Source organism: Acinonyx jubatus, chromosome B1 (assembly GCF_027475565.1).
Source record: "Acinonyx jubatus isolate Ajub_Pintada_27869175 chromosome B1, VMU_Ajub_asm_v1.0, whole genome shotgun sequence".
NCBI lineage: Eukaryota > Metazoa > Chordata > Mammalia > Carnivora > Felidae > Acinonyx > Acinonyx jubatus.
The window spans coordinates 117,516,429-117,529,203 of record NC_069382.1 but is presented as its reverse complement, the minus strand read 5'-3'; the positions used below and the strand labels follow the sequence as shown (position 1 = coordinate 117,529,203).

The 12,775-nt window shown below is 35.9% G+C and overlaps 1 protein-coding gene across 1 annotated transcript in view; it reads left to right on the top strand.

Moving 5' to 3' along the window:
• BANK1 (B cell scaffold protein with ankyrin repeats 1) overlaps window positions 1-8,334 on the top strand; it is a 309,171-nt gene extending 300,837 nt beyond the window's left edge. The window contains exons 14-17 of the mRNA XM_053217099.1: window positions 4,930-4,959; window positions 5,977-6,032; window positions 7,311-7,328; window positions 7,598-8,334. Coding sequence (XP_053073074.1) covers window positions 4,930-4,959; window positions 5,977-6,032; window positions 7,311-7,328; window positions 7,598-7,774 — 281 coding nt within the window. The 3' untranslated portion in view covers window positions 7,775-8,334. The remainder of the gene's footprint in view (window positions 1-4,929; window positions 4,960-5,976; window positions 6,033-7,310; window positions 7,329-7,597) is intronic.
• Window positions 8,335-12,775: the final 4,441 nt, after the last annotated feature.

Genomic DNA, 12,775 nt, shown 5'->3' with positions numbered 1-12,775 from the left:
GATTACTGAATTATTAAAGAGTCATACTTTTTTAATAAGGTTGAACATTCTCAATATAGTCAGTTCACACAATTGTGCACATGTGGATCATTTTAAATTGTAAATCTCAGGTTGCTTTCCCCTGCAGCTAGCATGCTTCTTGGCAATGCAGATTCCCCTTGCTAATAATTTACAGTCACTCTCACTGGAGGGGAAAAAACACTCGTTTTAATGCTAACACAAACCAAACATTATTAAGATGGTAAATCTTCTCCAAAGATAAATATCACATTCCAAAATTGAAAATAAATTATGTTGTCACTAGCAGACCACTCCTTCCCCAAGTCCTTACCCCTGCACAGATAATTAAAAACTAACAACCACTAGCAAATCTTGAAATTTCCATCTTTTCCATTTTCAATAAGATTGCGTAGATTTTAGCTAGTGCTTCATGTTGAAACTTACCAGAAAAAAAATATTTTCATATTATTAAATTGTTTTCTACTCTTTCCTAGAAAATTCTTTAAGCTATCTTATAAATGGTTTCTAAAAACAGAAATACACGTTCTAAAATAATTAAGCTTATAAACACAGGGCTAATTTACAGATAACTGAGATCTACAGATCTCTGTTGTAATGTGGAAAAGGTTAAAATTTTAACAATATAAAAAATTATATAGTAAAAAATATGTATACATACTTTGACTAAGGAATATTAAGTAGTAGTAGCAGCAGCTAATATTTGACTATCTACCATACATTGAGTATTACCTTTTTAATTTCTTATAATAACCCTTTGAGGTAGACATTATTACCAATTTATAAATAGGGAAACTGAGACTGTAAGAAACTAAGAAGCCCAGGGTGCCTGGGTGGCTCAGTCATTAAGCATCTGACTTCAAATCAGGTCATGATCTCACAGTTCATGAGTTCGAGTCCTACATCAGGTGAGCACTAGCAATGCTTTGGGAGAACACAAGCCCCACTTTCTCTCTCTCTCTCTCTCTCTCTCTCTCTCTCTCTCTCTCATTCCCTCTCTCCCTCCTAGGATTCTCTCTCTCTCTGCCTCTCACTCACTTGTGCCCTCTCTGAAGAAAGAAAGAAAGAAAGAAAGAAAGAAAGAAAGAAAGAAAGAAAGAAAGACTAAAAAGCCCCAAAATGCACAGATTAGAAACTACAGCCTAATTCTTTTTTAATCCAAAGTCAATGCTTTTAAACACTGGTGTCTTAATTAGGAATCAGCTAGTTCCCCTTCTAACCAAAATGGGATAAGTAGTACCAGACAGACCCTCCCACCGTACACAGCACTAATGCTAGGCAAAAATATGAGGCAGTTGATTTCAGGGAGTAGGCAGTTAGCAGTCTAAGACTGTAATTCTAGTGACAAAATTTACGCGGTCGTACAAAGCAAGGCAATCCTGTTGAAATGAGGAGACATGAGCAGAATCCAGGGCAACCAAAGCTTCTGGAATGTCTGTGTGGGTCACTGAAGAGGAGGTAACTCTGTAGAGAAGTAGCTTCAGAGGGAGTGAGGGACTCCACAAGTCTGCGGCCAAGAGATGAGCAAGACCACTCATGCATACAAGATAACAGCTTCTGGACACTGAAAGCAGAACAGAGACACTAGAGTTTGAGCAGAACCAGGGAAAAGCCAGACTGGGGATGTTGGAGATTTTGCCCTGCCAGAGTGGAAAAATCTCCCTGACAACTTTGTTAAAAACACCTGGTATCCTGCTATGACATCCAAGAGATATAATGGTTAAAGACCATGACTTAGAGTGAGATCTCCTCTAGACCTGCACTAACAAACCTAAAACCAAACCCCTACAAGATACACATGGAAGGTAGTTTGTAGGCTCAGGCCCACTGCAGGCTTTAGAAAACACCTTGGGCTGTCTATAGGACAACACTGAAAACAGCATAAAACCAGGCCCATACAAGTTCATGCCAATAATCAAACTGCCTGCTAAAATAAGAACTTATACTTCTCACTTATTAAAGGAATATTACAGAATCCAGAATATACAGCTGATTGTCTATAATTTCCAGTATTCAGTGTTTCCTAAAAATACTTTTCCTTAAAAAAAAAAAAGTGGAAGACATACAAAGATGAAGAAAATGTTATTCATAGAAAAAGAAACCTCTCAATAAAAACTGAAATGGTCCTATTGTTGATCTTAACAAACAAAGACTTCGAAGCAACTCTTATAAACATAGTTAAATTAATAAAAAAAAATGTTGTTAAGGAGTGAATAAATAGGGAATCTATTGACATTTACAGGACATGACGTGGAAAAAAATTAGAGTACATGTTTGTTTAAGGTGTAGATGGAAGGTATACCAAAATAGAACATATGTTGGGCTATTTTAAAAGTTTCAATAAGTTTCAAAACATTTGAAACCTTCAGAGTATGTTCTCTGAACAATTTCAGTCTTTTGAAATCTTATATTCTCTTACTACAACAAAAAGAAATTAGAATTTAAGAAATTAAAAATACCTCTCAAAATAGTTAGGAATTAAGTACATTTCAAAATAACCCATAGGTCAAATAAGAAATCACAAGAAAATATTTCAACCTGAATGAATTATGAAAATACAACATATCAAAATGTGTGGAATGTAGCTAAAATAGTACTTAGAGGTAAATTTATGGCTATAAATATAACAGTAGAAAAGAAGAAAGGCTGAAGATCAGTGACATGGGTTTCCACTTCAGGAAACTGGAAAGTGGAAAGCAGAGGTAAGAGGAAAAACTGTAAAGCTCAGATCAAAAATCAATAAAAAATGAAGGAGTTGAACGATAGAAAAAAATTAATAAAACCAAAAATTAGTTATTTGAAAACATAACTAAAATTGATAAAACTGACAAAAATGAACTGGAAAAAAGGGAAAGCGAGAGTAACCATATTGGGAAAGTAAAATGAGGCTATCACAACAGATCCTACAGACATTAAAAAGATACTAATGAAATATAATTAACTTTTTATTTTTTTAATTTTTTTTTAACGTTTATTTATTTTTGAGACAGAGAGAGACAGAGCATGAAGGGGGGAGGGGCAGAGAGAGAGGGAGACACAGAATCTGAAACAGGCTCCATGCTCTGAGCGGTCAGCACAGAGCCCGACGCGGGCTCGAACTCACAGACCGTGAGATCATGACCTGAGCCAAAGTCGGAAGCTTAACCGACCAAGCCACCCAGGCGCCCCTAATTAACTTTTTAAATGCCAATACATTTAACAACTTAGGCAAAAGGAACAAATTAATTAAAAAACAACACTTACAAAACTAAAAAGAATTACACTTCTCTGAACATATCTTTCAGAACGTACTTTCAGAACTTTGTTAATATTTTACATATTCAATAAAAATGAGTCTGGAAAGGGGGCAAAATGGAATAAGAGCAGAAGAAAATGAACCTACACATATTCCAAATAAAAAACATCCACACTGAAAGGAGACAGAAGAAAAACTAACATAAATATAGAAAATAGTATATTCCAAGGATAAAAATAAAAGAAAAAAATCAATACATAAAAATGTATTCTGTACTCTAGTAAGTAGGCTTATTTCTCTATAGGAGTATAGGGTAGCAATTTCAAAACTGCCAGTTGTATAATCTAAGACTGAGTAAATAAATGTACTATGGATAGTAAGAATCAGATTTCCTATTATCAAAGAAAGGGGTAACTACTAAAGAAAAAAAGAAAGTTGGAATGAATTCTATGCTTCTAAATTGGAATTGGAGGTAAAAATAACTCCTGGTTACGAATAGATATATTACAAATAGGTATAGAAATATAGTTGTATATATGAACATATACATTTCTTTAGCCCTATCTGCTGAAAAGGCCTAGAAGCAATGACAGCCCAGCACCAATGAGCACCTGTAGCATCTAGATCCTAGTTTACAAAAGCAAATGGCCAGTAAACATGTGAAAATATGCTCAACACCATTAGTTAGGAAAATGCAAATTAAACTAAATATCAATACATAACAAGTATGATGGCTGGAATTTTTAGATATTGTTACAATAAAGTGATTAAGACATGGAAAAACTGGATATGCATTTCATACATTGTTAATGGAAGTAGAATGTGGTGTGATGACTTTGGAACAGTTAAATGTGCACCTACCTTATGGCCTAGACAGGCCACTCTTAGGTATTTTTCCAAAAAAAAAAAAAAATGAAAACATTATGTGTATCCAGACTTATTCACAAAATTTATAGCAGTTTATAATAGCTAAATCATAAACAATCCTAATGTCTGAGGGAAGAAGACATAATTATACTCTAGTATATTCATACAGTGGAATATTACTCAACAATAGAAAGAAATACCTAGTATTACACACAACATCATGAATGAATCTCACAGATGCTATGCTAAATGAAAGATAATGAAACACAAAGGAATACATTGTATAAGATTCCATTAATCTGAAATTATAGATAAAACTAATCTATATCAATAGAAATCAGATCAGGGTCACTAGAGATAATGGTGGGATGAGGATTGATGTTGGAGGCACAAGAGGATTTTCTGTAGAGATGAAATGTTCTCTATCCTAACCGGGTGATGGGTACATGGGTGTATAGATTTGTCAAAAGTCATCAAAAAAAGTAATTTGTACTATATATACTGAATATTGTTAATCTGAAAAAAGAGTGGAGTAGCTCAGGCAAAAAAACTATCAAAGCATAGTAGCAACACTTTTATTAAGTGTCTAACATACCTAAAATCATAATACCAGACATCAAAAGGAAAATAGACAAACGTAGTCAGAGACGGGGTTTCACACTTTGTAGTTGGAGATCAGTATTTGTTTAATCAAACTGTGAGATTTCATAGTTATCTCAAAGACAAGAAGTTGTCAAACAATAGAAAGAAGAAAGTTTAAGATAAATATTGAGCAAAACTCAGTAGAATGTGCTTTTTCTGTCTTCTAGATAAACTCACCATTGTGCACCATCCAAATGGTAAGTTTTTGGCATTTACTGAAGAATTTCAGACTACAACAAAGCACGTGGTAAATCAGTTTCAGTGTTAATGTAAACCTAAAATAATTAGGCAGGCCAGTGCAAAAACTCACATAGATTTTATATGTATATACAAAACCACTTGACATCCAAAATAAATTTGAGGTGATTCTAGAAGAGCAATGTAGAGGCATTGTTAGACAATACAAGAAGCATGTGCTTTGAACTCTGATTGACCTGGCCCTTCACAACTTACCGTTATGGCCTTTGGGAAATCACTTAGGCTCTTTAGGCCTCAGTTTCCCCATGTAAGAAATCTGCCATGGGGAGTTTCTATAAAGGCAGATGATAATATGTGCAAATGGGAGCTGATGCTTGATAAGCGGGAGTTATTGACAGAGTAAATGGAATTGGAGTAACACTTCAAAGGGTGATTCACGTCAGTGTGGTAAGTAGGAATGTATGCAGAAGGTTGGCAAGATCAAGAAGAGCCAGAGGCCAGCTGGGGAGCTCTGACTAATCTAGAAGCAATTGTCTACATTCTGAACCAGAACAGTGACTGTGGGAATGGAGAAGAGCAATAGAACTGAGCCACGTGGCTGACGGGTGGAAACTGGAAAGCCTGTGGTAAAGGCAGGAGGAGCGGTGGCCAATGGGGAGTAGTAGGAACAAGTTTTCATAAGATGGCATACCTTGTGATTGACTGATCGTGGTCAATGGAGAAAAACAAAAAAGAAGAAGGCATCATTTAGTGAGGGTTGTTATTCAAAGGTGTTGGATTGTTTCTGAGCTGAAGCAACTCCTCTCTGTGTCCTGTAGTCAACTATCTGGGCAGGAGAAATTAATAGCATCCTTGCCAAGGGTGCCTTTTCAATATTCCCTTTTTATCTCTTCAGTAGCTTCTCCTTACCCAATATATGCTACTCATAGCATATATTATTTTTTTAAAGTACCGAATAAATGAATCATTAAATATGTGAACAGCTGAAGAAATAGTAACAGAGTTTATATTTCTAGGTAACGAGAGTGCCCGCAATGAAAATATGTTATATAACACACCCTTCCGCAATAAGGTAGGTTGTATTTATGTTAATTTCTGTAAAATGCAAAAAAAAAATAACTTCTTTGTTGAGAAAGAATATGAGCCTTCTATCCTGACTATGCTTTGAAACGTCTCAACAAATATGAACAAAATAGGTTACATAAGCGTTTGTGTGCAAATTACTGTATGAACAGTAATTTAAAAGAATTAACTATTTAGAAAAAAGCAAAGAAGGAACTCAAAGGAAAAAGGCACCAAGGCCAAAGTATGGCTGAATTCAACATGTACAGACCAAATAAATCTTAGAGGAATCATGGATACATCTTTTTTAGCAATAGTAATATGGTAAGTCTATTTGAACCACAATGTATACAGTCCTTAAAGTCTAGCTGTAGGAAAAAATGTAAACCCAAAACATCATTCCTGTAAATATGCGTCACTTCACATGTAGAGTTAACTGAAAATGAATTGCTAAAAATAACGCTAAGCAAAGAGAGCAGCAATTGAAAAACTAGTTCAAGACAATAATGATAACATCCTGACCACCAATTTTTCTTCAGAAATAAAGCGTGTCTTCTAACTATCTACATATGTGATGTCGGAAATGTTCATTGTTACCCAGGGTCATGTGGCTGCTGGAGTCCTTGGTACACTCCAGAATTAGAGCCCATGGTCATTTCTCACAATGAACCAATTTTAGTTGACCAAATCTCAATAACCCTTTAAGCTCTCCTATGTTTTAAATAAATCATAAGGAATCACCAAAGTCATTTACCCTTAAGAACTGATCGAGTGTTTGCATTTCTGGATCATCCTGTGGCCCACCAGTGAGCTGCACATCTAATGAGTCTCCAGGGAACAGACTCAGTAGACTCACTGGGCTGTAGCAGAATCATGGGATACTACCTAGGCCTCTGAGTTTATGAAAATATAGCTGTCAAACAAAGATCCTTCTACAACATCTGAAGGACTATGCAACCATGGCATATTTTTTAGAACAATATTTGGGGTAAGAGGAGAAGAATACAAATTCCTAGCCCTTAGGCTATTCTCCCTCCAAATAAAATACAACTTGAACTCAAGGACTTTGCTGTAGTTGAGTTTTACAGTTCTTTCCTTTTAAGATAGAGGACTGTTTTCCCAGTTGCCTCTATAAAGCTATTTTCCTGTGAAAGGCAACCATGACTTTATCATGTTCCTTTGTTTGGCCTTAAAATGGAGAAATGCTAGCTCTGTATCTTTTTTTGTCTTTTTTTTCTTAGCTTCCTACTCGACTCCAAGCTGAAAAGGAATTTGGTTTCTGTTGCAGGAAAGATTACTAAAGAAGGTAAAATATCAGCTATATATTTTTTTTCAGCTATATTTTTCAGAAAGCTTAAGGCAGGCTTATTAGGGACTTGAAGGAATCATTTGTCTAGCAAACAGAATACTTTAAATATTTCATTGTCTTCTGAAAGGATAAACATGTGTATTTTTCAAGCTAAAGGTGATTGTTCCTTAGAAAGATTTATGTATAGGGGTGATTTTATGCTAGCTAATCAATTTCAATTGATGACCCATTATTCACTAATACATTTCCTGTGATCTCACTTTCAGGTTATTATAATGAAACCCAAAAATCTGCAGACACTGTGCTTTCTGGGTGAAGCATGCTTGCATTTGGATTGCCTGCTGCCTTCAGGGAAAATACTATACTACAAAAGCAGAGGCAAACCTCTGGATTTCAGAATTTGTCATTGCCACGATTTATTGGCATTAACCTGCTTCAGATAGGTACATCAAGATTCAAATTGAATGCCATAGAGTGATGGCATTCTTTGACAGTTCTTGCATTTTACAATGCATTTTGCCACTGAAGCAGCTGTTCCCCATTTTGAAAATTAAGGGAAAACAAAAACAGAGAGGTGAAAACTTCTCTGTCGCAAAGATATTGTGCCTGTTTGAAGCACTCACCTGAACAGTTTAGTCCTTACTCCTTACCTACTGTCTTTAGAATGACCATGAAAATACACATTTGTTATAGATATATATGCTTTTTAAGTTGCTGGTCCATTTTCTGAATTTCTGACATTCAAATCTCTAATTATTATTGCTATGTTTTCAGAAACCTTCTCTTACTTAGTGCCTATTTGCATGTAACCTTAAGAATATTATTTCTTAACATTCTATAGCTCAAATTAATATACATTTCCACAACCTACATTCTTTAAAAGGCTTACAATTTCAGCAACCTATTTCTTAAAAACAACTTACTAGTGTAGAATAGAATGCAGTGTTACCATTCTGTGATTCCCATGCGCGATTCCTGCAAATAAAATGAATGTTTAAAACTGTGTCTGACTTTCCAAAATAAATGCATAATAATTAACCCCTAAATTCTTCTGCTTACCAGTTTTCAGAAGGAAGCCTCCTGAAAAAAAATTTTAAACTCATTTGATTTCACTGTGTAGTCCCCATAAAGTAAACACACAAACGATTTTGTCTAGCTTCTCAACATTGATGGGAATATCTATTTTAAATGATTCTGCAAAATATTGATCACAGGTTTCTCACGACTATTAACATTCTCAAATAAGCTCAAGGTTTAAAAAAATAATACATACATTTGATTCATCCCTAATAGAAGATGCTTTCATCATGACATTTTGAAATCTAGTCCATAGTTTCACATGCAAGCTTTCAAGAAATGGCATGGTGTTCCACACACTGAGCTCCCATTTGTGTGGACTGTCCCACCCAAAGAGTTAAGGAAAGCAGTAGGAAAACTGACTGCTTTTATATAATTTTCCCCATCTCTAAATTCAAATATACGTATTATCTCTAAAGTAAGAACATCTATATAGGCCTGTGACTGATACCTAATAGTTTCACCATTGGCTTTATTGTTATTAAAATGTAAAATCCTGTGACAGGTAAAATGTCAACTTTTCTAATTATAAAACAATTAGATTGTCTCTTACCTGACGGTCAGTTAAGGGTGTAAGAGGAAGACGAGGCTTGAATATTATTCAGGTCTTTAACATAGACAGAAATCTAAAATCAAGGCCTCCAAATACTACTCTTATGAACTGGACTAACTTAGAATAAAACCATGCAAAAAGCCCCCTTAATAGCCTTTTTCCCAAGAAACTCTGCCCTTGAAATGTTACCACTTCGTCATCACAAACAGACATGGAAAATAGAACCCTAAAAATAACTGAGGGCTTCCTCATGTTGCCTCTACCATGGCTCCTCCCATCCTTGACTGATTTGAAAGATGGTTAGAGAAGGTTGGAGTTGGGGGATCTGGAGGAATCCATATCATTACCTGTCGCCCTGGAGGAAGAGATGAAAAGTAGAATACAAGCGTGGAGGAAACTAATCCAAATTTAGGAAAGACCCCAACCGAAAATGCCCCATGGAAGCAGTGTTTTTTCATCTCTGGACTCCATCCCTAATATGTAGAATAGTGTCCATTCACTATGAGCCGCACAATAGAAGCTTTGCATTCATGATAGAAGAGATCAGAGGACAAGACAAAGGAGCAGGGGAATAGACTAGGAAGATGTGAACTTTCCTTGGAGATTTGGGGGCATTTCTCAGAGAGCCCTAACCACTGCTAGAAGGGGAAGACCTACAGGAGAGATCTTTTGAAGATTGTGTGCTGATTCCGGAAGCCTGAGCAGCCAGTAGCTAATATACCTTATCTTTCCCATCATCCCTTTCTTACCTCGGGTTGGTTTCCAAGCCATTACTCCTAACTTTTGCCAAAACCCAGCCCCTTCCTCAGGTTCTTAAATTTACCAGAACTCTGTCTTCTAAAGAAATTTGAACTGGCACTGAATATAATCAGAGTTTTATGTTTAATATTAATTCCCTTATTTTCTACCTAGTCAATTCACTAGGATAACAAAGAGGAAGCATGTAGACCAATGGTTCTTAACTGGGAAATTTTGCTTCCCTTGCCCCAGACTTTTGGCAAATCTGGCAGCATTTTTTCTTGTCATGGCTATGGAGAAGGTGCTTCTGGCCTCTGGTGTATAGAGACAAGTGATGCTAATTAACATCCTATAATACCCGAGGCAAAGAATATCCAGTCCAAAATATCAGTAGCACCAAGGTTGAGGATCCCTGATCTAGACTAGACAGTAAAATAGGATTAACACTTAAAAGAGTGTTGTTAAAATAAAAATTTAACTTTATACAGAATTTTCTGAAAATTCTGAAATTAGAAGCCCCTACGATAGTACAAATGAATGTCTTTGTTTTGAATTGCATATGCCTTAAGCTTAAATGGATAATTAAATACTCTAAAGAATGGATGACTCTAATATAATTTCATAAATCAAACATTCAATTAAATAATAGAGACTCCAATTTTTAGAAAATGAGACTATTCTCGGTATTGTTCTAGTAAGTATAACCTTGTAATTTGAGTCATTATTATATCCTATTTGTTCACTAAGTATTTGCTCATCTGAATTCCTTCTTGTTTCCTATAATGCTATGGGGTCTGATTTTAACAATTTGGACCTACCTGAATTTTACTGCCTCCTGCTTTTCTAAATGGGTAAATATTTAGGAGAGAGGTCAGCACCATGACCTGATCTACTAGGTCCCAGCTGATTGGCTCAGAGCAGGTATAAGGCCTTACTTGTAGCTCTTTGTGTAGCTGTACTTGCCAGCCATCTTGTTGGCCTACCTTATTTTGTGGGGCTGACCTTTAAAGGCAGGGACTACCATATAAAAAGGTAAGATTCTCAATATAATTGACCTCAAATTTGTAAATTACAGCATATGATTTTCTCAACATTTTTATCTTCAAAATGCAGACAATGCTTCTAATATAATTTCCTGGTTATTAAATGACATCAGATATTTATATAAGCAGTGCAGTACTTCATTCAAGAGCATGGGCTTTGAGGGAAGACTGACCTAGTTTGAATATTGGCTGAGCTATGTCCTACCTGTGCAAAACCAAGCCAGTTTTCAGTCTCTTGAGCCCCATTTAATCATTGGTAAGTGGAGGTTATAATACCAATGTTAGCACAGATTGTCTGAAAATTAAATGGAAGGAGATCATTTAATTAATTTATCATCCAAGAGGGCAGTTTTGATGGTAAAATGGAGTAGCATTAATGATTACGATAGAAAAGCAGGTATAAACTGGGTCTACTCCAAGCATAAACTGGAATATGTGGGCAGTCTACTTAAATGAGATGTAAATGTTTAGAACATTTTGGCTAGGAGTAAATAATCAGTGAAAATGGCTTGCAAGAAAATAATCCTCTGTGAAATGTGAATACTGTGTGATACACTAGGCTGGCTTGTTATTAAGCATACTCTTCCAGCATATGACTAAAATCTATATCGTTATTTAAAAAAACCAGTAACTACAAAGTGTGGAATGACCACCTGGATCACCCAGAAAGATCAAAAGCCTTGAGGTGGAAAAATCCTTCAAAATCCTGTAAAATACTACAGCAGTGTTTCCCAAGTTGTATTAAAAAGAACTCAGGGATACTGCATTAAAAAGGGGCTCTGTGACCAAGTGACATTAGAAAGTTCTGTGTATTTTAGTCCTTTTTAGAATAGCATATTAGACTATTAGACATCCAAGTACTGAAGACTAAGTAATCCTGCAATAAAATCTATATAGTTTGAAAAATACTGACTTACATTTTATGTAGATGTAAGCTGGCCTCATTTTCCACATAATGGGAAAGAAAAACTGGCTGACGGATGCCTACAATGATGTGTTTAGATGGAGCCTGAAACTTGGGTTTAATGGGAAAGATCAAGATCAATTAATGATGTTTGCCATGGATAATGGTAATCGGAGGGGGGTGGTGAGGAGAGTGGTGGCATGCGTGGTACTTCCTTGGCATTCAGGATTTGCATTTGGATAGCATAAAGCAAAATATTACATTCTGACATCTTCAAGTGACAAAAGTCAATTTCAGTCAGAATGAAGATCACTTGTCTTTAAAGGAATGAGTTAGTAGACATGTCTCTGAGTAGAACACTGTAATTCCTGCATAACAGACACAGAGATCCCAGGAAGTATGAACCGATGCTGCTTTCGCATTCATGCCTGGCACTTACTGAAAGCATCTACAGTTACACTAAGGAGCCTTAAGGATCCTCACAAAACATTGACAGTTTGTCACAATGTTGTACAATGAGGCCTTCTATAATTCAGACATGGCAAGTCATGCCCAATACTTCACAGGTCCTCTGTGTCAGCAGATTTGGGAAATCCCAGCAGATAACCTGTCCTTAACATTGACATTGAAGGACATAGGACTCTTACTCACGATCACCATATGTTCTCCTCACCCTGGCTTCTATCTACTGTGGTACCTTGACTATGATGTTTTTATTTTATTTTATTTTATTTTATTTTATTTTATTTTGGTAAGAACACTTAACATGAGAAGCAAGAATAGCATTCAAGATAAAGAACATACCTCATGCAAAGACCCCAAGATCAGAATGAACCGCACATTTTCTGAAAATGGAAATATCACTTCTATCTTCTGAATTGTGTCCCCCCAAAAATTCATGTCGACATCTTAATCCCCAGTACTTCAGAATGTGACCACATTTGAAGAAGTCTTTGTAGAAGTATTTAGGTTAAAATGAGGTCCTAAACCAATATGACTAGTGTTCTTTTAAGAAGACGAAATTCGGACACAGACATGTACAGATGAAAAATGATGTGAAGACGTGGGGAGATGATGACCATCTAACAAGCCAAGGAGAGAGGCCTGGAACAGATCTTTTCCTGAAGGC